General features: G+C 44.0%; 1 protein-coding gene across 1 annotated transcript; it reads left to right on the top strand.

The window, feature by feature from the left end:
- Positions 1-27,492, top strand: LOC143766066 (uncharacterized). Its single transcript, XM_077253440.1, has 4 exons — positions 1-152; positions 17,577-17,622; positions 18,809-19,006; positions 26,685-27,492. The coding sequence occupies exons 1-4, from the start codon at positions 105-107 to the stop codon at positions 27,053-27,055; spliced, it is 663 nt and encodes a 220-aa protein (XP_077109555.1). The 5' UTR covers positions 1-104; the 3' UTR covers positions 27,056-27,492.

Below are 27,492 nucleotides of genomic sequence, written 5' to 3' on the forward strand. Positions count from 1 at the left end.
ACGAGTTCTCAGTCGTTTCACTTTGTTCAGTCTTGTGATCTCGCTGCCAGTCTGAATCTTTCCATGAAGTATTCTTTCTCATGCAGTCTTGTGTGGTGTGAAGCATGTCCGCCTTCTGCTGCTGTGTACAAGCCAGTGATAATGAGGACGAGGTAGGAACAGATTTATTGCTAATTCATTATAGACCATGTCTCGACACTAAAGAACATAACTATTCTGTCTGTTGTTCACTGTTATCAGTCAGCTCAGTCTAGGCTGTATTGATCTTCAGTAAAAAAGATAAGAAAATCAGGGAAATTTCCTTTCCCCATGAACACAACTCAGCTTTATGCCAGTATTTTATAATGAGAACCTCTGTAAAGTTTTACATCTATTAATATGATTGACATCAGCCACTCTTTTTATACCTTGCACCTTTACAATGGCATATATAACGTGCACTGATGATCAAGATTCTTATGCCGGTGTGTTATCTCTCATGCAAGGGTGTACATACTAAAAATGTAGTAGAAGGGGCAGATATATCATTGGTGCAACCTGTGCAGCCACAAAGTGGCCCACGAGGTAAGAAGGTCCATTTCCACCTTCAAAGCAGGTGGAATTGTACATTATGATCAGATATTAGACTGCAAAAGGACCATATATTGTTCTAGCACAGGGTCCCTTCTCTGTCTCTGTCTGCCAGTGGGTAGTAGCCTATCCAGAAGTGGTTCAGTTGATTGGCTCCATCCTTTTCCCCTAGAGATGAGCAAGACAAACCGTTGCGTCACATACCAAATGGATATTCGTAGCGTCACTACCATTACTGTCCAATCTGAAGTAAATGAGAGAACAAGTTACGCAAGGTGTGCCATAATACCACAATAGCATGCCAGCTGTTACCTAAACTGCTCTTCTTGCAATGTAAACAATGGTAGTAGGAAAGTCAGTAAGGACATACTGCCTTTTAAGCAGGGTTGTATCTATAGTCGATAGAAAGGTACAATCATACCAAGGCCTTGAAATCTAGAAGAATCCAACTAGGCTCTTTGACCCATTTGAGAAGACCAATGCTATTAAATGACCTACGATAGTTGGGGACCCTTGAGGATATGTTGTATTGGGGTCTACAAGTTTCAAGTAACAACACTAAATGAATGAGAAAGGTATAGGGGGCAAAAGAGGCACTTAGTGTGTTCTGCTCTGAAGCAAAAACAGAAGGGGGCTATACTTTGATTTCTGCTTTGAGGTCAGCTATATTCTGTAAATGCCTAATGAGAAGCCAGGCTTTGGGACCAGCAAATGTGATCTGCCCATGGTACAGTAATGGGGGCGAACAGAAGCCTGCTCTGCTTTAAACAGTGACCAGTACATGGTCACTGCAATGCACCACATACAACTTTCTTTATTTCCTCATCTGAACCAGATCCTATGAAAAATAATTATAATAACACATTAAAAAGATATAATCATACCAGGCAGAAATACAATGACAATGTATATAGATTAGATCCTAGAGTGAATGATGTCATCAGGTATGGTGCAAGTGATATCACAGTGAGCGTAGATTTCTCCAGGGGCATGTCATAAAGTGACGACTGTGATACTATTGGTTGTAATTTGGTTTAATTGCTGCAATTTGCCTTCACTTTTTTATCAATGAAGCTACTTAGAGGATATATGAAAGCTGTTAAATCAGATTATTTTATAAAAGATAAAAAAAAAATCATAAAAAATAAAGAAAAAATAAAGCAAACTTTTCTTGGTTTTCTTAACCACAGCCTAGTAATAAATATATAACTGGGTATTTGCCATGTAATTACAGGACGGGAATAAGAGAGACACAGCACATAATAATAGACTTCGGTCCTGCATTGGGTAACCCTTTAAAAACTCAATTTGTGGAGTGGAAAGAGGTAGAGAACACAATGACAGCAATCAAATGGTATTTTTTGTCACATGACTGCAGTAAACAAGGCTGAGCCCTAATGTGCAAACACTGAGAACTTCCTCATGTGGAAATGTATGTAAGGGAGAAGGTGCTGACACCATTACAGCATCTGGTAATGGATGTGATCTTGCAGCTTGGATGAAAGATACTGCAATGGGGCATGGTGCACCAGTAATAAGGCACAGCAACTTCTAATATGGCATTATCGCAATAAGTGATAGTGAATGTGACCACGTTGCTGCTGACAAGCTACAGCACCCATAATTGGACAGTTGACAAACATCCAATACTATGAGATTATTGTTGTCCACATTCATTATCATTTGTTTCAATTAGAGATGAACTGCTCAATCCATTGAGGTTCCAGTTTGAGTTGATTTTTCTGAAATTCGCGGTTTCACCCAAATTCGAACATTTTGAGATTTGATTCTAAATTCGTAACATTAAAAAAAACATGCCCAGCACCATTTCTCACACTGCTGAAGCATCAGGCGGCAGGCTAGCATCATTTTGCTCTGCCATGTGGGCTTCCCCATGTTGCCCTATAGCTATGACATCTTCTTATCATACCTTGTACAGTCGTGGTCAATACCTGGGTCATCACCGCTCAGCCGCTCCTAGTGGAGTTCAGGTTGTACGGCAAAGTCATTTTCCATCTCCAAAGTCACCGGGCAAGCCTTTATCCTCTATAATGTAAGCAGGATTCTCTTTCTCGTGCAGAGTGTAAGCTCTTACGGTCTGTGGGTTCCTCTCTCTCTCTCTCCTGTGGAATGTAAGGTCTTATGCTCAGCAGGGTCCTCTCTCTCCTGTAGAGTGTAAGCTTTTATGGTCAGCAGGGTCCTCTCTCTCCTGTAGAGTGCAAGTTCTTATGGTCAGCAGGGTCCTCTCTCTCCTGTAGATTGTAAGCTCTTATGGTCAGCGGGTCCTTTCTCTCTCCTGTAGAGTGTAAGCTCTTATGGTCAGCAGAGTTCTTTCTCTCTCCTGTAGAGTGAAATCTCTTATGGTCAGCAAGGTCCTTTCTCTCTCCTGTAGAGTGCAAGCTCTTATGGTCAGCAAGGTCCTTTCTCTCTCCTGTAGAGTGTAAGCTCTTATGGTCAGCAGGGTTATCTCACTCTCCTGTAGAGTTTAAGCTCTTCTAGTCAGTAGGGTCCTCTCTCTTTTGTAGAGAGTAATGTTATGGTTCTCAATGGCAAGAGAACATAGCCCAGCAAACATAAGAACTAGCTCTTGGAAGGATGGAAACTAAACTGACCATGAACTAAACCTGCCGCACAACTAACAGTAGCCGGGTAGCGTAGCCTGCATTTTATCCCTAGACGCCCAGCGCCGGCCGGAGGACTAACTAATCCTGGCAGAGGAAAATATAGTCCTGGCTCACCTCTAGAGAAATTTCCCCGAAAGGCAGACAGAGGCCCCCACAAATATTGGCGGTGATTTTAGATGAAATGACAAACGTAGTATGAAAATAGGTTTAGCAAAATTGAGGTCCGCTTACTAGATAGCAGGAAGACAGAAAGGGCACTTTCATGGTCAGCTGAAAACCCTATCAAAATACCATCCTGAAATTACTTTAAGACTCTAGTATTAACTCATAACATCAGAGTGGCAATTTCAGATCACAAGAGCTTTCCAGACACAGAAACGAAACTACAGCTGTGAACTGGAACAAAATGCAAAAACAAACAAGGACTAAAGTCCAACTTAGCTGGGAGTTGTCTAGCAGCAGGAACATGCACAGAAAGGCTTCTGATTACAATGTTGACCGGCATGGAAGTGACAGAGGAGCAAGGCTAAATAGCGACTCCCACCTCCTGATGGAAACAGGTGAACAGAGAGGATGATGCACACCAGTTCAATTCCACCAGTGGCCACCGGGGGAGCCCAAAATCCAATTTCACAACAGTACCCCCCCCTCAAGGAGGGGGCACCGAACCCTCACCAGAACCACCAGGGCGATCAGGATGAGCCCTATGAAAGGCACGGACCAAATCGGAGGCATGAACATCAGAGGCAGTCACCCAAGAATTATCCTCCTGACCGTATCCCTTCCATTTGACCAGATACTGGAGTTTCCGTCTGGAAACACGGGAGTCCAAGATTTTTTCCACAACGTACTCCAACTCGCCCTCAACCAACACCGGAGCAGGAGGCTCAATGGAAGGCACAACCGGTACCTCATACCTGCGCAATAATGACCGATGAAAAACATTATGAATAGAAAAAGATGCAGGGAGGTCCAAACGGAAGGACACAGGGTTAAGAATCTCCAATATCTTGTACGGGCCGATGAACCGAGGCTTAAACTTGGGAGAAGAAACCCTCATAGGGACAAAACGAGAAGACAACCACACCAAGTCCCCAACACAAAGCCGAGGACCAACCCGACGCCGGCGGTTGGCAAAAAGCTGAGTCTTCTCCTGGGACAACTTCAAATTGTCCACTACCTGCCCCCAAATCTGATGCAACCTCTCCACCACAGCATCCACTCCAGGACAGTCCGAAGATTCCACCTGACCAGAAGAAAATCGAGGATGAAACCCCGAATTACAGAAAAAGGGAGACACCAAGGTGGCAGAGCTGGCCCGATTATTGAGGGCAAACTCCGCTAAAGGCAAAAAAGCAACCCAATCATCCTGATCTGCAGACACAAAACACCTCAAATATGTCTCCAAGGTCTGATTCGTCCGCTCGGTCTGGCCATTAGTCTGAGGATGGAAAGCAGACGAGAAAGACAAATCTATGCCCATCCTAGCACAGAATGCTCGCCAAAATCTAGACACGAATTGGGTACCTCTGTCAGAAAAGATATTCTCCGGAATACCATGCAAACGGACCACATTTTGAAAAAACAGAGGAACCAACTCGGAAGAAGAAGGCAACTTAGGCAGGGGAACAAAATGGACCATCTTAGAGAAACGATCACACACCACCCAGATGACAGACATCTTCTGAGAAACAGGAAGATCCGAAATAAAATCCATCGAGATGTGCGTCCAGGGCCTCTTCGGGATAGGCAAGGGCAACAACAATCCACTAGCCCGAGAACAACAAGGCTTGGCCCGAGCACAAACGTCACAAGACTGCACGAAGCCTCGCACATCTCGAGACAGGGAAGGCCACCAGAAGGACCTTGCCACCAAATCCCTGGTACCAAAGATTCCAGGATGACCTGCCAACGCAGAAGAATGAACCTCAGAAATGACTTTACTGGTCCAATCATCAGGAACAAACAGTCTACCAGGTGGGCAACGATCAGGTCTATCCGCCTGAAACTCCTGCAAGGCCCGCCGCAGGTCTGGAGAAACGGCAGACAATATCACTCCATCCTTAAGGATACCTGTAGGTTCAGAATTACCAGGGGAGTCAGGCTCAAAACTCCTAGAAAGGGCATCCGCCTTAACATTCTTAGAACCCGGCAGGTAGGACACCACAAAATTAAACCGAGAGAAAAACAACGACCAGCGCGCCTGTCTAGGATTCAGGCGTCTGGCGGACTCAAGATAAATTAGATTTTTGTGGTCAGTTAATACCACCACCTGATGTCTAGCCCCCTCAAGCCAATGACGCCACTCCTCAAAAGCCCACTTCATGGCCAAAAGCTCCCGATTCCCAACATCATAATTCCGCTCGGCGGGCGAAAATTTACGCGAGAAAAAATCACAAGGTCTCATCACGGAGCAATCGGAACATCTCTGCGACAAAACCGCCCCAGCTCCGATTTCAGAAGCGTCGACCTCAACCTGAAAAGGAAGAGCAACATCAGGCTGACGCAACACAGGGGCGGAAGAAAAGCGGCGCTTAAGCTCCCGAAAGGCCTCCACAGCAGCAGGGGACCAATCAGCAACATCAGCACCCTTCTTAGTCAAATCAGTCAATGGTTTAACAACATCAGAAAAACCAGCAATAAATCGACGATAAAAGTTAGCAAAGCCCAAAAATTTCTGAAGACTCTTAAGAGAAGAGGGTTGCGTCCAATCACAAATAGCCTGAACCTTGACAGGATCCATCTCGATGGAAGAGGGGGAAAAAATATATCCCAAAAAGGAAATCTTTTGAACCCCAAAAACGCACTTAGAACCCTTCACACACAAGGAATTAGACCGCAAAACCTGAAAAACCCTCCTGACCTGCTGGACATGAGAGTCCCAGTCATCCGAAAAAATCAAAATATCATCCAGATACACAATCATAAATTTATCCAAATAATCACGGAAAATGTCATGCATAAAGGACTGAAAGACTGAAGGGGCATTTGAAAGACCAAAAGGCATCACCAAATACTCAAAGTGGCCCTCGGGCGTATTAAATGCGGTTTTCCACTCATCCCCCTGCTTAATACGCACCAAATTATACGCCCCACGGAGATCTATCTTAGAGAACCACTTGGCCCCCTTTATGCGAGCAAACAAATCAGTCAGCAGTGGCAACGGATATTGATATTTAACCGTGATTTTATTCAAAAGCCGATAATCAATGCACGGCCTCAAAGAGCCATTTTTCTTAGCCACAAAGAAAAAAACGGCTCCTAAGGGAGATGACGAAGGACGAATATGTCCCTTTTCCAAGGACTCCTTTATATATTCTCGCATAGCAGCATGTTCAGGCACAGACAGATTAAATAAACGACCCTTAGGGTATTTACTACCCGGAATCAAATCTATGGCACAATCGCACTCCCGGTGCGGAGGTAATGAACCAAGCTTAGGTTCTTCAAAAACGTCACGATATTCAGTCAAGAATTCAGGAATCTCAGAGGGAGTAGATGATGAAATGGAAACCACAGGTACGTCCCCATGCGTCCCCTTACATCCCCAGCTTAACACAGACATAGCTTTCCAGTCAAGGACTGGGTTATGAGATTGCAGCCATGGCAATCCAAGCACCAACACATCATGTAGGTTATACAGCACAAGAAAGCGAATAATCTCCTGGTGATCCAGATTAATCCGCATAGTTACTTGTGTCCAGTATTGTGGTTTATTGCTAGCCAATGGGGTGGAGTCAATCCCCTTCAGGGGTATAGGAGTTTCAAGAGGCTCCAAATCATACCCACAGCGTTTGGCAAAGGACCAATCCATAAGACTCAAAGCGGCGCCAGAGTCGACATAGGCATCCGCGGTAATAGATGATAAAGAACAAATCAGGGTCACAGATAGAATAAACTTAGACTGTAAAGTGCCAATTGAAACAGACTTATCAAGCTTCTTAGTACGCTTAGAGCATGCTGATATAACATGAGTTGAATCACCGCAATAGAAGCACAACCCATTTTTTCGTCTAAAATTCTGCCGTTCACTTCTGGACAGAATTCTATCACATTGCATATTCTCTGGCGTCTTCTCAGTAGACACCGCCAAATGGTGCACAGGTTTGCGCTCCCGCAGACGCCTATCGATCTGGATAGCCATTGTCATGGACTCATTCAGACCCGCAGGCACAGGGAACCCCACCATAACATCCTTAATGGCATCAGAGAGACCCTCTCTGAAATTCGCCGCCAGGGCGCACTCATTCCACTGAGTAAGCACAGCCCATTTACGGAATTTCTGGCAGTATATTTCAGCTTCGTCTTGCCCCTGAGATAGGGACATCAAGGCCTTTTCCGCCTGAAGTTCTAACTGAGGTTCCTCATAAAGCAACCCCAAGGCCAGAAAAAACGCATCCACATTGAGCAACGCAGGATCCCCTGGAGCCAATGCAAACGCCCAATCCTGAGGGTCGCCCCGGAGCAAGGAAATCACAATCCTGACCTGCTGAGCAGGATCTCCAGCAGAGCGAGATTTCAGGGACAAAAACAACTTGCAATTATTTTTGAAATTTTGAAAGCAAGATCTATTCCCCGAGAAAAATTCAGGCAAAGGAATTCTAGGTTCAGATATAGGAACATGAACAACAAAATCTTGTAAATTTTGAACTTTCGTGGTGAGATTATTCAAACCTGCAGCTAAACTCTGAATATCCATTTTAAACAGGTGAACACAGAGCCATTCCAGGATTAGAAGGAGAGAGAGAGAGAGAAAGGCTGCAATATAGGCAGACTTGCAAGAGATTCAATTACAAGCACACTCAGAACTGAAGGAAAAAAAAAAAAAAAAAAAAAATCTTCAGCAGACTTCTCTTTTCTCTCCTTTCTCTGTCAATTAATTTAACCCTTTCTGGCCGGTCAAACTGTTATGGTTCTCAATGGCAAGAGAACATAGCCCAGCAAACATAAGAACTAGCTCTTGGAAGGATGGAAACTAAACTGACCATGAACTAAACCTGCCGCACAACTAACAGTAGCCGGGTAGCGTAGTCTGCGTTTTATCCCTAGACGCCCAGCGCCGGCCGGAGGACTAACTAATCCTGGCAGAGGAAAATATAGTCCTGGCTCACCTCTAGAGAAATTTCCCCGAAAGGCAGACAGAGGCCCCCACAAATATTGGCGGTGATTTTAGATGAAATGACAAACGTAGTATGAAAATAGGTTTAGCAAAATTGAGGTCCGCTTACTAGATAGCAGGAAGACAGAAAGGGCACTTTCATGGTCAGCTGAAAACCCTATCAAAATACCATCCTGAAATTACTTTAAGACTCTAGTATTAACTCATAACATCAGAGTGGCAATTTCAGATCACAAGAGCTTTCCAGACACAGAAACGAAACTACAGCTGTGAACTGGAACAAAATGCAAAAACAAACAAGGACTAAAGTCCAACTTAGCTGGGAGTTGTCTAGCAGCAGGAACATGCACAGAAAGGCTTCTGATTACAATGTTGACCGGCATGGAAGTGACAGAGGAGCAAGGCTAAATAGCGACTCCCACCTCCTGATGGAAACAGGTGAACAGAGAGGATGATGCACACCAGTTCAATTCCACCAGTGGCCACCGGGGGAGCCCAAAATCCAATTTCACAACAGAGTAAGTTCTTATGGTCAGCAGGGACCTCTCTCTCTCCTGTAGAGTGTAACCTCTAATGGTCAGTAAGGTCATCTCTCTCTCCTGTAGAGTGTAAGCTCTTATAGTCAGTAGGGTCCTGTTATGACCCCAATTTCAGAGGGTCTCAAAAGTACATACCAAGTCTGCAAACACAAAAAAAACAGCTCTTAGGGCAGTGGTAACTGGGCTGACCATATATCTAATCCTAGCACCACAAATAGCAGCAGCCGGGGAACGTGCCTACGTTGGTTCTAGACGTCTCGCGCCAGCCGGAGAACTAACTAACCCTAGAAGGGAAAAGATAGACCTTTCTTGCCTCCAGAGAAAAGACCCCAAAAGTTGGATACAAGCCCCCAACAAATAATAACGGTGAGGTAAGGAGAAAAGACAAACGTAAGAATGAACTAGATATTTAGCAAAGAGAGGCCCACTGACTAATAGCAGAATATAGTAAGATGACTTATACGGTCAGCAAAAACCCTATCAAAATTTCCACGCTGGATATTCAAGAACCCCCGAACCGTCTAACGGCCCGGGGGGAGAACACCAGCCCCCTAGAGCTTCCAGCAAAATCAGGAATCACATTTAGTACAAGCTGGACAAAAAATAAGAGCTATGGAAATAACCAAAAAACAAGGAAGCAGGACTTAGCTTAATTTTGCAAGATCCAGGACCAGCAGACAGGAGCAAACAGAAAGGAACTGATTACAACGATGCCAGGCACAGGACTGAGAATCCAGGAAGTTTATATAGCAACACCCCTGGACTAACGACCCAGGTGGGTGCCAAACTGAGGAAAGACAATCCCAGAGTCATATCACTAGTGACCACAAGAGGGAGCCAAAAAAGTCTAATTCACAACAGTACCCCCCCCTTTAAGGAGGGGTCACCGAACCCTCACCAAGACCACCAGGGCGATCAGGATGAGCAGCGTGAAAGGCACGAACTAAATCGGCCGCATGCACATCAGAGGCAACCACCCAGGAATTATCCTCCTGACCATAGCCCTTCCACTTGACCAGATACTGAAGCCTCCGCCTGGAGAGACGAGAATCCAAGATCTTCTCCACCACGTACTCCAACTCGCCCTCAACCAACACCGGAGCAGGAGGCTCAACAGAAGAAACCACAGGTACAACGTACCGCCGCAACAAAGACCTATGGAACACGTTGTGAATGGCAAATGACACCGGAAGATCCAAGCGAAAGGACACAGGATTAAGGATTTCCAATATCTTGTAAGGACCGATGAAGCGAGGCTTAAATTTAGGAGAGGAGACCTTCATAGGAACAAATCGAGAAGACAGCCATACCAAATCCCCAACACGAAGTCGGGGACCCACACCGCGGCGGCGGTTGGCAAAACGCTGAGCCTTCTCCTGTGACAACTTTAAGTTGTCCACCACATGATTCCAGATCTGCTGCAACCTATCCACCACGGAATCTACCCCAGGACAGTCAGAAGGCTCCACATGTCCCGAGAAAAAATGAGGATGGAAACCAGAGTTGCAAAAAAATGGCGAAACCAAAGTAGCGGAACTAGCCCGATTATTAAGGGCAAACTCAGCCAACGGCAAGAAGGTCACCCAATCATCCTGATCTGCAGAAACAAAACACCTCAAATAAGCCTCCAGAGTCTGATTAGTTCGCTCCGTTTGTCCATTAGTCTGAGGATGAAAGGCAGACGAAAACAACAAATCAATGCCCATCTTAGCACAAAAGGATCGCCAGAACCTGGAAACAAACTGGGATCCTCTGTCAGACACAATATTCTCAGGAATGCCGTGTAAACGAACCACATTCTGAAAGAACAAAGGAACCAGATCGGAAGAGGAAGGCAGCTTAGGCAAAGATACCAAATGGACCATCTTGGAAAAGCGATCACATACCACCCAGATGACAGACATGCCCTGAGACACCGGAAGATCTGAAATGAAATCCATGGAAATGTGTGTCCAAGGCCTCTTCGGGACAGGCAAGGGCAAGAGCAACCCGCTGGCATGAGAACAGCAAGGCTTAGCTCGAGCACAAGTCCCACAGGACTGCACAAATGACCGCACATCCCGTGACAAGGAAGGCCACCAAAAGGACCTAGCCACCAGATCTCTGGTGCCAAAAATTCCCGGATGCCCTGCCAACACCGAGGAATGAACCTCGGAAATGACTCTGCTGGTCCACTTATCAGGAACAAACAGTCTGTCAGGTGGACAAGAGTCAGGTCTACCAGCTTGAAATCTCTGCAACACACGTCGCAAATCCGGAGAAATGGCTGACAGGATAACTCCCTCTTTGAGAATACCAACTGGTTCTGCGACTCCAGGAGAGTCAGGCACAAAGCTCCTTGAAAGAGCATCAGCCTTCACATTCTTTGAACCTGGTAAATACGAGACCACAAAGTCAAAACGGGAGAAAAACAATGACCAGCGGGCCTGTCTAGGATTCAGGCGTTTAGCAGACTCGAGATACATCAGATTTTTGTGATCAGTCAAGACCACCACACGATGCTTAGCACCCTCGAGCCAATGACGCCACTCCTCAAATGCCCACTTCATGGCTAACAACTCCCGATTGCCAACATCATAATTCCGCTCAGCAGGCGAAAACTTCCTAGAGAAAAAAGCACATGGTCTCATTACAGAGCAACCAGGGCCTCTCTGCGACAAAACGGCCCCTGCCCCAATCTCAGAAGCATCCACTTCAACCTGAAAGGGAAGTGAGACATCAGGCTGGCACAAAACAGGTGCCGAAGTAAACCGGCGCTTCAACTCTTGAAAAGCTTCCACGGCTGCAGGAGCCCAGTTAGCAACATCAGAACCTTTCTTGGTCATATCCGTCAAAGGTTTAACAACGCTAGAAAAATTAGCGATAAAACGACGGTAGAAGTTAGCAAAACCCAAGAACTTCTGAAGACTCTTAACTGACATGGGTTGAGTCCAATCATGAATAGCTCGGACCTTGACTGGGTCCATCTCCACCGCAGAAGGGGAAAAAATAAAACCCAAAAAGGGAACCTTCTGTACTCCAAAGAGACACTTTGAGCCCTTAACAAACAAAGCATTCTCACGCAAAACCTGAAACACCATCCTGACCTGCTCTACATGCGAGTCCCAATCATCAGAAAAAAACAGAATATCATCCAGATAAACAATCATAAATTTATCCAGATACTTCCGGAAAATATCATGCATAAAGGACTGAAACACTGAAGGAGCATTAGAGAGCCCGAAAGGCATCACCAAGTACTCAAAATGACCTTCGGGCGTATTAAATGCAGTTTTCCATTCATCTCCTTGCTTAATGCGCACAAGGTTGTACGCACCACGAAGATCTATCTTGGTGAACCACTTGGCACCTTTAATCCGGGCAAACAAGTCCAACAACAGAGGCAAAGGATACTGAAATTTAACAGTGATTTTATTCAGAAGCCGATAGTCAATACAAGGTCTCAAAGATCCGTCCTTCTTAGCCACAAAAAAGAATCCCGCACCAAGAGGGGAAGAGGATGGACGGATATGCCCCTTCTCCAGAGATTCCTTGATATACGAACGCATTGCGGTATGCTCAGGTACAGACAGATTAAATAATCTTCCCTTAGGAAATTTACTACCTGGAATCAAATCTATAGCGCAGTCACAGTCCCTATGAGGAGGAAGAGCACTGGACCTGGACTCGCTGAATACATCCTGGTAATCAGACAAATACTCAGGAACTTCCGAAGGAGTAGAGGAAGCAATAGACACCGGCGGGGAATCACCATGAATTCCCTGACAGCCCCAACTTGACACAGACATTGCCTTCCAATCCAAGACTGGATTATGGGTCTGTAACCATGGCAGACCCAAAACGACCAAATCATGCATTTTATGCAGAACAAGAAAACGAATCACCTCCCGATGTTCAGGAGTCATGCACATGGTTACCTGTGTCCAAAACTGCGGTTTATTTTCCGCCAATGGCGTAGCATCAATACCTCTAAGAGGGATAGGATTTACCAACGGCTCAAGAACAAAACCACAGCGCTTGGCAAACGACAGATCCGAAAGACTCAGGGCAGCACCTGAATCCACAAACGCCATAACAGGGTAGGAGGACAATGAGCAAATTAAAGTCACAGACAAAATAAATTTAGGTTGTAAATTACCAATGGCGACAGGACTAACAACCCTAGTTAGGCGTTTAGAGCATGCTGATATAACATGTGTAGAATCACCACAGTAAAAACACAACCCATTCTGACGTCTATGATTTTTCCGTTCATTTCTAGTCTGAATTCTACCACATTGCATTAAATCAGGTGTTTGTTCAGACAACACCACCAGAGGATTCGCGGCTTTGCGCTCCCGCAAACGCCGGTCAATTTGAATAGCCAGCGCCATGGAATCATTCAGACCTGTAGGAATGGAGAAACCCACCATCACATTCTTAATGGCTTCAGAAAGGCCATTTCTGAAATTTGCGGCCAGAGCACACTCATTCCACTGAGTAAGCACGGACCATTTCCGAAATTTTTGGCAATACACTTCATCTTCATCCTGACCCTGAGAAATAGCCAGCAAGGCTTTTTCTGCCTGAATTTCAAGATTGGGTTCCTCGTAAAGCAATCCGAGCGCCAGAAAAAACGCATCAATATTTGCCAATGCCGGATCTCCTGGCGCTAGCGAGAAGGCCCAATCCTGAGGGTCGCCCCGTAAGAAAGAGATAACAATTTTTACTTGCTGAGCTGAGTCTCCAGATGAACGGGGTCTCAGAGATAGAAACAATTTACAATTATTCCTGAAATTCCTAAACTTAAATCGGTCTCCAGAGAACAGTTCAGGAATAGGTATTTTAGGTTCAGACATTGGACTACTGGTAACAAAATCTTGTATGCCCTGCACACGAGCAGCAAGCTGATCCACACTTATAATCAAAGTCTGGACATTCATGTCTGCAGCAAGCACAAGCCACTCAGAGGTAAAGGGGAGGAAAAAAGAGAGAAAAGAAAAAAAAACAAAAACTCAGACTTTCCTTTCTTGTAATCCCACTTCTGCAATGCATTAAACATTCAACCTTGGCCTGGCATACTGTTATGACCCCAATGGCAGAGGGTCTCAAAAGTACATACCAAGTCTGCAAACACAAAAAAAACAGCTCTTAGGGCAGTGGTAACTGGGCTGACCATATATCTAATCCTAGCACCACAAATAGCAGCAGCCGGGGAACGTGCCTATGTTGGTTCTAGACGTCTCGCGCCAGCCGGAGAACTAACTAACCCTAGAAGGGAAAAGATAGACCTTTCTTGCCTCCATAGAAAAGACCCCAAAAGTTGGATACAAGCCCCCAACAAATAATAACGGTGAGGTAAGGAGAAAAGACAAACGTAAGAATGAACTAGATATTTAGCAAAGAGAGGCCCACTGACTAATAGCAGAATATAGTAAGATGACTTATACGGTCAGCAAAAACCCTATCAAAATTTCCATGCTGGATATTCAAGAACCCCCGAACCGTCTAACGGCCCGGGGGGAGAACACCAGCCCCCTAGAGCTTCCAGCAAAATCAGGAATCACATTTAGTACAAGCTGGACAAAAAATAAGAGCTATGGAAATAACCAAAAAACAAGGAAGCAGGACTTAGCTTAATTTTGCAAGATCCAGGACCAGCAGACAGGAGCAAACAGAAAGGAACTGATTACAACGATGCCAGGCACAGGACTGAGAATCCAGGAAGTTTATATAGCAACACCCCTGGACTAACGACCCAGGTGGGTGCCAAACTGAGGAAAGACAATCCCAGAGTCATATCACTAGTGACCACAAGAGGGAGCCAAAAAAGTCTAATTCACAACAGGGTCCTCTCTCTTCGGTAGACTGTAAGCTCTTATGGTCAGCAGGGACCTCTCTCTCCTGTTGAGTGTAAGCTCTTATAGTCAGTAGGGTCCTCTCTCTCTTCTGTAGAGTGTAAGCTCTTATGGTCAGCAGGGACCTCGCTCTCTCCTGTAGAGTGTAAGCTCTAATGGTTAGTAGGGTCCTCTCTCTCTCATGTAGAGTGTAAGCTCTTATGGTCAGCAGGGACCTCTCTCTCTCTTGTAGAGTATAAGCTCTTATGGTCTTATGATCTCTCTATTTCTCTTTACCTCTCCTCTTATGGTGAGTGGAGTCCTCTCTCTCTTCTACCCCATGTGTATTTTCTAAGCAATTGAAAGGTTTCCAGTATTGAGATTTGCACAAATAAATTTTTTTCAAATACAGTTTTTGGCAAAATTTTTAGAAGTTGGTGATTTTGAATTTCAAAAGATCTGCCCATCTTTAGTTGCAATGCACTGACTGTTTGACTGGCAGGTCAGTGCAGCTGACAGCAAGAATGTTTTCTCAACTGTCAGGTACAGAAGGAGGTGCCAGTATCAGCACAGACTTAGGAAGAGCTTGTTGCTGATGTAGGAGTGTGTAGTGATGTTGCAATGCTTTGCCATACTGCTGATAGGAGGGGCAAAGGAGAGCTAATTAAAGTTTGGCACCAAGTAGGCAAAGAGTGGATGGTAATCGCATGGTGTTAAGTGGACCTATGGTTAGCCTATGCAGACTAAAAAACTTAAGGCCTGTTTATTGAAGGAGAGTTGGTGAGCTGGTTGGCAGAGTGGTCTTGTTCCAGGCAGAGACATACTCTAACAAAGGTGCGAATTGTGCAGCTACACAAGGGCCTGATGGGTGGGTGAACCGACTGTCATATTAAAAGCAGCTTCTTATTTTCTATTAGATTGCATGTGAGGGACTTAGCTAATAAATTTCATAGTTAATAATTACTGGTGGATTATTGTGTAGAAATGAATTAGAGAGTGCTCCCTGAAAAACTACAGAATAACAAGTGGCCCATACACTGTTATTAATTGGGGGCCCTGTGTTGTCACTGGCCACCATCTGGCTTGTTCATTGAGGGAGCATTGGTGGGCTAGAGGCCAGAAGAACCTTGACAATACAATAAAGGGGATGTGCTTGAGTGTGTGATGTGAGGCCTATGGAGGTATTGATCAGTGAGTTGAATGGTGTTTTTTTAAGAGACCCATTTGGAGAAGGTTGTCCTTTTTATCCTGTCAAGAAAGGTCTAGATCACATGTTAGAGTTAAGTCTGGTAGGACAACTGGATGGGTTAACTGCTGCTCAACTTGTGGGTGGCTAAAACTGAGTTTAAGTTGGGTCTGTATCAGACATCAGCCTGGGAAGGAGTGGTGAGCAGCAGATACTGCTGCTATGGTTCAGTTTGAGGTGTAGTGGACTGAACAGGAACATGATAGGAAGAAAGGTTTGTTAAAGAAGGGATTTTAAGACTAGGCCAAGACCAGTAGTGCAGAAAGCTGTGATGTAAATTTAAACTGGGAATTATTGTTTAACTGTGATGATGTGAAACAAACACCATCCTGAGGTCTGTGTGACGTAACATTGTCCTGAAGCCCTTGTAAAAATCAACACTGGCCGTAAAAAAAAGTCCTCATCTGATGTATATTGAAATCTGCTCAGTTTGTATTTCGAATTTTTAAGCAATAGTAGTATCTACAGTTAACTGCAACTAACAAGTTATTGCACCTATATGAGATTTGTAACCATCAAGCGTGTTCTTCCACTGCTGTCTGATGAAAGAAGAAAAGGGACCAGGTGAGGATTCAGCTGCATTGTTTTATTCATATATGTAACATAATGTGCCCTTGGTAGAGTAGCACTTGTGGAGATACTCAATATATATCACAATCTACCACTTGTGCATCCTAGGCCTTGCACTAGAGAGTGAAACACAACCACAACAATCAAGCTCTAGTGACTTGCATGAGATTTATAACCAACAAGTGTGTTCTGCCAGTGCTATGTGAAAAAAAGGAGAGGGAAAAAAAACCATGTTAGCCCTTGTCTGCATAGTCATATACAGATATGCAAATTTACATGCCCCTGATAGAGTAGCGCTAGAGTCAAAATCCACTGTATTGCACGGCAATCTACCACTTGTGCAGCCCAGGCCTTAAACTACAGAGTGAATCACATCAAACAAGCTCTAGTGCCTTGTATGAGATTAGTAACCAACAAGTGGGTTCTGCCCAGGGCCGGACTGGCCATCTGGCAATTCTGGCAAATGCCAGAAGGGCCTGTCTGGTCATGGGCTGCCTTGTTTGCTATGGTATTAACAGAATCTGTGTTCTCAAGATACCCATACTGTTAAAAGTTGTGATGGAGCACAAAGTCTCTGACTCCATCACTTACCCCATCAGGCCACGGGTATCATTAGAAATATTGGTCTAGAAAATCTTCCTTTCCTTCACCCAGAGCAATATTAGTAATATATCCCATCTGGTTCATGGGGACGGGGACAACATGGGCCTGTGTTATTTCAAATGCCAGGGCTGAATTTCAGCCCCAGTCCACAGCTGGTTCTGCCAGTGCTATGTAAAGAAAGAAGAAGAAAAAAGGACCATGTGAGGCCTTGGCTGCATTGTCAAATACACATATATAAGTTTATGTGGCCCTGGTAGAGTAGCACTAGCTGCGAAACCCACTATATTGCACAGCAATATTCCTCTTGTGGAGTGTAGGACTTGCGCTTTCATTGTAAGGGGAATCTTTTCAAATCTGAAAGGAAAAACTCCTGCAATTCAACTCTTGACAATCTGATGATATATTGACATCAGAATCCTTAAGATTTGTTCTACGCTTCATTAACTTCTGTCTTCCATTAAATATATTTCATTTTTATTTCTTTTGCAGACTGTACCTTTTTCTAAAAGTATCCAGGTCCCAAAGCAAGTGAAGGGTAAGTGTCTGACTCCACATTTCTTCAGTCTTCTAACCTCTTATGACTAGAGTTTCTCCTGATTTATCTATCACCTTTTGTAGCTACTATGAAATACAATCTGTAGAAATGATAATTATGTTGAGTAGGAAACTGTTACGTAGTTTGGCCTTTGTTACAGAAACAATCTAGGAAGGAGCACAATGTCCTGCTGGGCTTACTTTTTCTGTGCAACAAAACTATTGACCATGACTGGTACTGTTCAGTACAATGCAGTGGATGGGGAATGGATGGTTTTGCATCAAGTTGGTGACCTTGATAGATATCTGCACAGTATTGAAAACTAAGCGCCAACCAAAAAAGTGGAGGCACCTAGTCAACCAAATGGGGTGCTGTCTTGGATGCACAGCACCTGCAAATAAATCTCATTAGGCAACGTTCCCACAATGAGTTCTTGTGAATTTTTTACTCTGCGTATTTTCGAAAATGCAAGCAACCTATTTTACTTAATGGGTGCAGAAATGGTGCAGAAAATCTACAATATCAAAAACTGACCAAAAGATAATCGTGGGAATGTAGTTTAGGGGTGTTAGAATGAGTAGAGATTACCTTCAAATGAATGTTAAACATTTGTGTATTCTGAAGTGCGTCCTCTCACCTAACATGGTAACAAGATAGCAAAGAAGTTACGGCAGGTGCATATCTTCAATATTTGCAGCATTTTTCAGTGAATTTTTTCATTAGTAAAAAATCTATGTATGTTACAGTACCAGCAAATGAACGAGATTTTAGAAATCACATGCCCACGCTACTTATTTTTTCCTTACATATTTGATCCATCAATTCATTTTTACAAATCTACATTATGTCAATTCTTTCAGCGTTTTTCACCCATTCAAAGAAATACAAATAAAAACACATCAAGTATTATACGTGGCATTTTTTCTGATAAAAGAAGTGTTTTAATGCAGAAAAATCCACTGCAACTGTGGTGTATGGCAATCCCATGCCCATTGATGGCCAAATCCAAGTGGAGAATTGATGAAAAAAATGACTGCACTGCTCACTCTATTCACTTCAATGGCAGCAACCATTATTTGGGACCAGAGTGATATGTTACGTCTCAAATTGTAATTTTCTGTATGCACAATACTGACACTACAAATCCTGATGACTACAAAACTCATATTTTTCCTCTTATTTTTAGTGCTGGAGAAAGGCAAAAACCTTGCCGTAAAGACAGTAAATGTCAAGGAATACGATGAAAAATTTATTGAGATTGCTGAGCTGTACAACAACCAGGTGGAAAGTTACACAAGTATGAAAGAATCTTTATCCCAACTTAACGAAGTCAATGATTCTGCCGACCTTACCAGTTGTATACAGAAAATAAAGGAAAAGTACAGTAAGTGTAAATACTGAATCATATCATACAAAATGATTCTGGAGCTCACCACCTCCCTCCCTATCTAATCTCCAAAGATCTTGGAATCAGAGCGAGAGTCATTGTAATAAAAAATGTGAGCGTACATAGGTTGGGGAAAACCTAACCCTTTCATGGGGCGTCAACACACCAGGAAAGGACTAGATCTACCCCAAAATACATTACAATTACCTTTCATGAGCATCACTCTTCATACTAATCATTTCAAAGCCCACTTTTCCTTTAAGGTGACTTTTTAAAATAAAGTGTCAAATATATACATTGAGAAGAATACAATTTCCAGCCATTAAATGACTTACATATTAAATGTTTCAATTTACCCCTCTGCAAAGTCTTTAATTTTCAGTTGTTTCTGAGTTAGTGGGTAGAGACTATCTGCTATGATATCATCCATAACTTGCACACACAGACATGAGGGAGTCCTACTCTCCTGCCTGTATCTAACCCATGTTCAGAAGTAGCAGCATGAAACACTTTATAAAGATGTACTGAACAGTGTAGATGTGAATCCAGCTCTGTAATGAGCTAAAAGCAACAGCAGAGTCTGTGTGTATCTATGTATGTCTCAAAGTCACTCTGTTTTCACCTTCAATAAACAGCTGTAGCCTGATCCCACAGTGAGTTGGCAGGTCTTCATATCTTGAGCAAAATGGCCTTTACTAAAATTTCAGACTGAATTATGAGTTTAAGGGGCATGGAGAAAAGAAGAAATGGTTCATAGTTGAAGAAAGAAGCAGATCTCTCTGATAAGATGTACTACAAACATTTTTTTTTTTGCTTGCACTATTACGGTAATTTGTGCAAAGTTTGTTGAGTTGACAACTACCATTTATTGATGGTGGCACCCAGAACGCTGTACTTTTTCCTTCTGTTATTCTCAACAAAATGAAAACAAGGTTACAAAATTACTTTCTTGAAAAAAAAAATTTGATGAATGACTAGTGCAATGCAAGGTATCTGAGGCTTACATTTTGATAGCAATGCCAATAACCATGTGTTCTTGGCAGGAAGCTGCTGCTCTTCATTTCTTACTCTTCAATAATTAGTTAGAAGAGATCTATATTTATTTTCACTTTTTATTTGAAGGTATGTTTTTCGATCTAATGGGCAACATGGCAGTATCATAATTTTTCATAAGGGACCCTTTCAGACTTTTTCAATTTTTCCTCATCCCACTCCAGTTTACTGACTATATTTTGTTGGTGGTGTGTGCAAATCAAAACCATCTCGCTAGCCATAAATCTCTCCGGCCAGTCACAGAAAGAGGCAAACATGTGGCCAAAATACATAGGACTCTTAAACAAACCCGCATTAAAAAAAATAAACCAGCAGCCTGCAGAGTTCTAGGCGAATCATGAGGCAATTCCATTAGGTTATGGTCTAATACACGAAGGAGAACGCTCTAACCGGTTGACTAATTAATTATACAAAGTGATTGAAAAGACAGAGGCCTCAGGGTAGATAACATAGGCAGCAGCCTTTTCCCAATATTTCCCCAGATAAGTACCTGTTCATCATACATAAAGTTGCAGGCATACTATATGCAAATTCAATTTTAAGGAATTGGCCAGTAGACAATGGTTATTTTTTTGGAAAGCGCTTTAGTTAAAAGAAATGTAGTCTATTTAAAAAAAAAAACATGAATACTCAAACTGAATGATACCTGACAGCTACTGTTTCCATCCTCAATTATCTCTTCTTCCTGATCCCATCTTAACACAATGGAAATGCTGATCAGCCAAAAAATGGCTGAGGCAGGTCACAACAGTAGCTGATTGGCCAAGCAGACATTTCTGGTGTACCTAGATGTACACCAGAAGTAGAAGTAGAAACCAGTGGGGACTGGGTAACTTGTGGAAGATTGGTTAAAGTAAAAAATTCAATTAATTCTTAATTAGTTAATTAAGAGTTAATTCTTTAAAAAAAAAACAGTTTGAACCAGGGCCGGACTGGGACTAAAATTCAGCCCTGGCATTTGAAGTCACACAGGCCCACTTGTCACATGGTGACTGTATAATATCTTTGTACACTTGTAGGCTACAAGAAGTGAGGGGAGTGTAACACGACTATATAACATATAATTACAGCTGTATCCAGCATTACAGCTCAGCCCCCATAGAATGTAATACAGCACAGCCCCCAAAGAATGTAATACAGCCAGCCCCCATAGACTAGAATACAGCACAGCCCCATAGAATGTAATGCAGCACAGCCCCCATAGAATGTAATGCAGCACAGCCCCCATAGAATGTAATGCAGCACAGCCCCCATAGAATGTAATGCAGCACAGCCCCCAAAGAATGTAATACAGCCAGCCCCCATAGACTATAATACAGCACAGCCCCATAGAATGTAATGCTGCACAGCCCCCATAGAATGTAATGCAGCACAGCCCCCATAGAATGTAATGCAGCACAGCCTCCATAGAATGTAATGCAGCACAGCCCCCATAGAATGTAATACAGCCAGCCCCCATAGAATGTAATACAGCCAGCCCCCATAGAATGTAATGCAGCACAGCCCCCATAGAATGTAATGCAGCCAGCCCCCATAGAATGTAATACAGCCAGCCCCCATAGATTATAATACAGCACAGCCCCATAGAATGTAATGCTGCACAGCCCCCATAGAATGTAATGCAGCACAGCCCCCATAGAATGTAATGCAGCACAGCCCCCATAGAATGTAATGCAGCACAGCCTCCATAGAATGTAATGCAGCACAGCCCCCATAGAATGTAATACAGCCAGCCCCCATAGAATGTAATACAGCCAGCCCCCATAGACTATAAAACAGCACAGCCCCATAGAATGTAATGCTGCACAGCCCCCATAGAATGTAATACAGCACAGCCCCCATAGAATGTAATACAGCCAGCCCCCATAGACTATAATACAGCACAGCCCCATAGAATGTAATGCTGCACAGCCCCCATAGAATGTAATGCAGCACAGCCCCCATAGAATGTAATGCAGCACAGCCCCATAGAATGTAATACAGCCAGCCCCCATAGAATGTAATACAGCCAGCCCCCATAGAATGTAATGCAGCACAGCCCCCATAGAATGTAATGCAGCACAGCCCCCATAGAATGTAATGCAGCCAGCCACCATAGAATGTAATGCAGCCAGCCACCATACAATATAATGCAGCACAGCCCCATAGAATGTAATGCAGCACAGCCCCCATACAATATAATGCAGCACAGCCCCATAGAATGTAATGCAGCACAGCCCCATAGAATGTAATGCAGCACAGCCCCCATACAATATAATGCAGCACAGGCCCATAGAATGGAATGCAGCACAGCCCCATAGAATATAATGCAGCACAGGCCCATAGAATATAATGCAGCACAGGCCCATAGAATACAATGCAGCACAGGCCCATAGAATGGAATGCAGCACAGCCCCATAGAATATAATGCAGCACAGCCCCATAGAATATAATGCAGCACAGCCCCATAGAATATAATGCAGCACAGGCCCATAGAATGGAATGCAGCACAGCCCCATAGAATATAATGCAGCACAGCCCCATAGAATAAAATGCAGCACAGGCCCATAGAATATAATGCAGCACAGCCCCATAGAATGTAATGCAGCACAGCCCCCATACAATATAATGCAGCACAGGCCCATAGAATGGAATGCAGCACAGCCCCATAGAATATAATGCAGCACAGGCCCATAGAATATAATGCAGCACAGGCCCATAGAATATAATGCAGCACAGGCCCATAGAATGGAATGCAGCACAGCCCCATAGAATATAATGCAGCACAGCCCCATAGAATATAATGCAGCACAGCCCCATAGAATATAATGCAGCACAGGCCCATAGAATATAATGCAGCACAGCCCCATAGAATGTAATGCAGCACAGCCCCATAGAATGTAATGCAGCACAGCCCCCATACAATATAATGCAGCACAGGCCCATAGAATGGAATGCAGCACAGCCCCATAGAATATAATGCAGCACAGCCCCATAGAATATAATGCAGCACAGGCCCATAGAATATAATGCAGCACAGCCCCATAGAATGTAATGCAGCACAGCCCCCATACAATATAATGCAGCACAGGCCCATAGAATGGAATGCAGCACAGCCCCATAGAATATAATGCAGCACAGGCCCATAGAATATAATGCAGCACAGGCCCATAGAATATAATGCAGCACAGGCCCATAGAATGGAATGCAGCACAGCCCCATAGAATATAATGCAGCACAGCCCCCTAGAATATAATGCAGCACAGCCCCATAGAATATAATGCAGCACAGGCCCATAGAATATAATGCAGCACAGCCCCATAGAATGTAATGCAGCACAGCCCCATAGAATGTAATGCAGCACAGCCCCCATACAATATAATGCAGCACAGGCCCATAGAATGGAATGCAGCACAGCCCCATAGAATATAATGCAGCACAGGCCCATAGAATATAATGCAGCACAGGCCCATAGAATGGAATGCAGCACAGCCACATAGAATATAATGCAGCACAGCCCCATAGAATATAATGCAGCACAGCCCCATAGAATATAATGCAGCACAGGCCCATAGAATATAATGCAGCACAGGCCCATAGAATGGAATGCAGCACAGCCCCTTAGAATATAATGCAGCATAGCCCCATAGAATATAATGCAGCACAGGCCCATAGAATATAATGCAGCACAGGCCCATAGAATGGAATGCAGCACAGGCCCATAGAATGGAATGCAGCACAGGCCCATAGAATACAATGCAGCACAGGCCCATAGAATATAATGCAGCACAGGCCCATAGAATGGAATGCAGCACAGCCACATAGAATATAATGCAGCACAGCCCCATAGAATATAATGCAGCACAGCCCCATAGAATGTAATGCAGCACAGCCCCATAGAATGTAATGCAGCACAGCCCCCATACAATATAATGCAGCACAGGCCCATAGAATGGAATGCAGCACAGCCCCATAGAATATAATGCAGCACAGGCCCATAGAATATAATGCAGCACAGGCCCATAGAATGGAATGCAGCACAGCCACATAGAATATAATGCAGCACAGCCCCATAGAATATAATGCAGCACAGCCCCATAGAATATAATGCAGCACAGGCCCATAGAATATAATGCAGCACAGGCCCATAGAATGGAATGCAGCACAGCCCCTTAGAATATAATGCAGCACAGCCCCATAGAATATAATGCAGCACAGGCCCATAGAATATAATGCAGCACAGGCCCATAGAATGGAATGCAGCACAGGCCCATAGAATGGAATGCAGCACAGGCCCATAGAATACAATGCAGCACAGGCCCATAGAATATAATGCAGCACAGGCCCATAGAATGGAATGCAGCACAGCCCCATAGAATATAATGCAGCACAGCCCCATAGAATATAATGCAGCACAGCCCCATAGAATATAATGCAGCACAGGCCCATAGAATGGAATGCAGCACAGGCCCATAGAATGGAATGCAGCACAGGCCCATAGAATACAATGCAGCACAGGCCCATAGAATATAATGCAGCACAGGCCCATAGAATGGAATGCAGCACAGCCCCATAGAATATAATGCAGCACAGGCCCATAGAATACAATGCAGCACAGGCCCATAGAATATAATGCAGCACAGGCCCATAGAATGGAATGCAGCACAGGCCTATAGAATGGAATGCAGCACAGGCCCATAGAATACAATGCAGCACAGGCCCATAGAATATAATGCAGCACAGGCCCATAGAATGGAATGCAGCACAGCCCCATAGAATATAATGCAGCACAGGCCCATAGAATATAATGCAGCACAGGCCCATAGAATGGAATGCAGCACAGCACCATAGAATATAATGCAGGAGAGGCCCATAGAATGGAATGCAGCCAGCCCCATAGAATATAATGCAGCAGAGGCCCATAGAATGGAATGCAGCCAGCCCCATAGAATATAAGGCAGCACAGGCCCATAGAATGGAATGCAGCACAGCCCCATAGAATATAATGCAGCAGAGGCCCATAGAATGGAATGCAGCCAGCCCCATAGAATACAATGCAGCACAGGCCCATAGAATGGAATGCAGCACAGCCCCATAGAATATAATGCAGCAGAGGCCCATAGAATGGAATGCAGCCAGCCCCATAGAATATAATGCAGCAGAGGCCCATAGAATGGAATGCAGCCAGCCCCATAGAATATAATGCAGCAGAGGCCCATAGAATGGAATGCAGCCAGCCCCATAGAATATAATGCAGCAGAGGCCCATAGAATGGAATGCAGCCAGCCCCATAGAATATAATGCAGCAGAGGCCCATAGAATGGAATGCAGCCAGCCCCATAGAATATAATGCAGCAGAGGCCCATAGAATGGAATGCAGCCAGCCCCATAGAATATAATGCAGCAGAGGCCCATAGAATGGAATGCAGCCAGCCCCATAGAATATAATGCAGCAGAGGCCCATAGAATGGAATGCAGCCAGCCCCATAGAATATAATGCAGCAGAGGCCCATAGAATTGAATGCAGCCAGCCCCATAGAATATAATGCAGCACAGCCCCATAGAATGGAATGCAGCACAGCCCCCCCCCAATAGCTCCACAATCCAGTCATCACTCATTGATAAAAAAAAAACAAAAAACACTCTACTCACCTTTCCTCCTGCCCTGCGCTGCTCTGGTCTCAGCAGTCGCAGTCTGCCCGCCCGGTCACACAGCAGGTGCGCGATGATATGACGTCATCGCGCACCCGCAATGTCAGCGGCAGGCAGAGCGGGGATTGATGGGAGAGGAAGCATCAGCAGACGCTCTCTCCTCCATCATTGCATTCAACTGTACTGGTGTCTATGACGCCGGTATAGTTGAATGCGGGGCCGGGAGTGCGCCGACAGCGGGGAGAGTGTGCGGACAGCGGCACACTAGAGCGGCCCACAACTGCCACCGGCCCTTCTGGCATTTGCCATAACTGCCCGATGGCCAGTCCGGCCCTGGTTTGAACCCTTGAAAAAATGAACTCAACTGGACCAAACATTTGGCTTTCTAATTGCCAATATTGAAGGACCTGTAGCGTTCCTACTACCCGGATGTTGAGATATCGCTGCTGCTCCCTTGTCCACTTTTGAGTCCAAATTGACACAAAGGTGGACTTTTTTTCCCCTCCTTATGTTGGTGTCATGTATAAAGGTGGCTGCGTGTCTTACAGAAAATGTGTCTGGCTTAGCTATTAAAATTAGCAAGCAAGCCTCCTTTACGCACAACGCTGGTCATGTTCTGACATAAGGAAGGGCATGATGCTTTCTCTTGTGTTGGCACCAAACCACAAGTTGAGCCTTGAGGAACATCTCAGCAGCTTTCTTAGTTTTACTATAGTCAGGTTACGTCAGCAGTAGGGAATGGACTACATAAAAAAATAACCTATAGTGATCTCCTTAACTCTCCATCACTCCAATGACACCACTTCATCTTTTCTTTTTTTAATTTAACTTATTTCATTTTCTTGGCAACAGTTTTTTAAATTCTGGAAAACCCGTATATGCTGGACAACCCCTTAAATATAAAGTTAAAGTGCAATAAATTCCCAGCATGCTACTTTACATATATTCCGTTACACCTTAGATCTTATAAGTTTCTGCTCTTCCTTTGCAGGCAACTATAACATCCAGATACAAATGAAAGGATACAACTTTAATCTACTTGTGGAACCGACTGAAGATATCCCAGAAAACTTACAGGAATCACAGAAACTAATAAAAGAGCTGAGCAGGACAACCAAAGTTCTTATTGGAAGCCAGACCAAGCTGGGGGGCATGGTGTTTTCTTCGTCTCAGAAACAAGAAGAAATGGCTAACAAAATAAAGGAGGTCAATCCTGGATATCTGGACCAGATACGTCTGGTGGAAAACCTAGAAGAGAACATGAAGAACATAGAGAAAGCTAAACTATTGTCCACCAAGTATGAAGAAGAAGCCAGCGAGGTTCTTAGGAACATTGCCCATATTGCAGGTGCTGCCATCTGAAATAACACTATGTATCTTATACATTTGTACTTTCTGCTTCAATTCAAGTGGATGACTTCCAATTCTTGGAAAATATGAGTGAATTGAAGATACAATGGTAGCACCACTGGGACACTGAGAAATATTTGTGCCAACACTGGCTGATGTTGGTCATTCCAAATATGAATTTCTGATCTACTGCAATAGGAACACGATGGTCTAAAGCCTCACTATAATGCATCTGATCAGTCAAAGATATTATACAACGCTAAGGCTTTAGACAAATAAAGGATGTAAAGCCACTATATGGTGAAATCCGATCTCAATATGAAACTTTCACACTTAATTTCAGTAATTTTTGTAATAACTACAACAATTATGTAATATAATCTGTATTAAATGAAAATAGATATATAATAATTTATTGGCCATATTAAAAACCATTGGTGTTGGCATAG

Source organism: Ranitomeya variabilis, chromosome 4 (genome assembly GCF_051348905.1).
Source record: "Ranitomeya variabilis isolate aRanVar5 chromosome 4, aRanVar5.hap1, whole genome shotgun sequence".
NCBI lineage: Eukaryota > Metazoa > Chordata > Amphibia > Anura > Dendrobatidae > Ranitomeya > Ranitomeya variabilis.

Bases quoted from the DNA above. Each gene is read 5' to 3' on its own strand.
- LOC143766066 (XM_077253440.1), top strand. From the start codon at position 105: ATGTCCGCCTTCTGCTGCTGTGTACAAGCCAGTGATAATGAGGACGAG. The intron at 17,623-18,808 runs GTAAGTGTCTGA...TCTTATTTTTAG, and splicing joins GGTCCCAAAGCAAGTGAAGG to TGCTGGAGAAAGGCAAAAAC. The intron at 19,007-26,684 runs GTAAGTGTAAAT...CTTCCTTTGCAG, and splicing joins GAAAATAAAGGAAAAGTACA to GCAACTATAACATCCAGATA.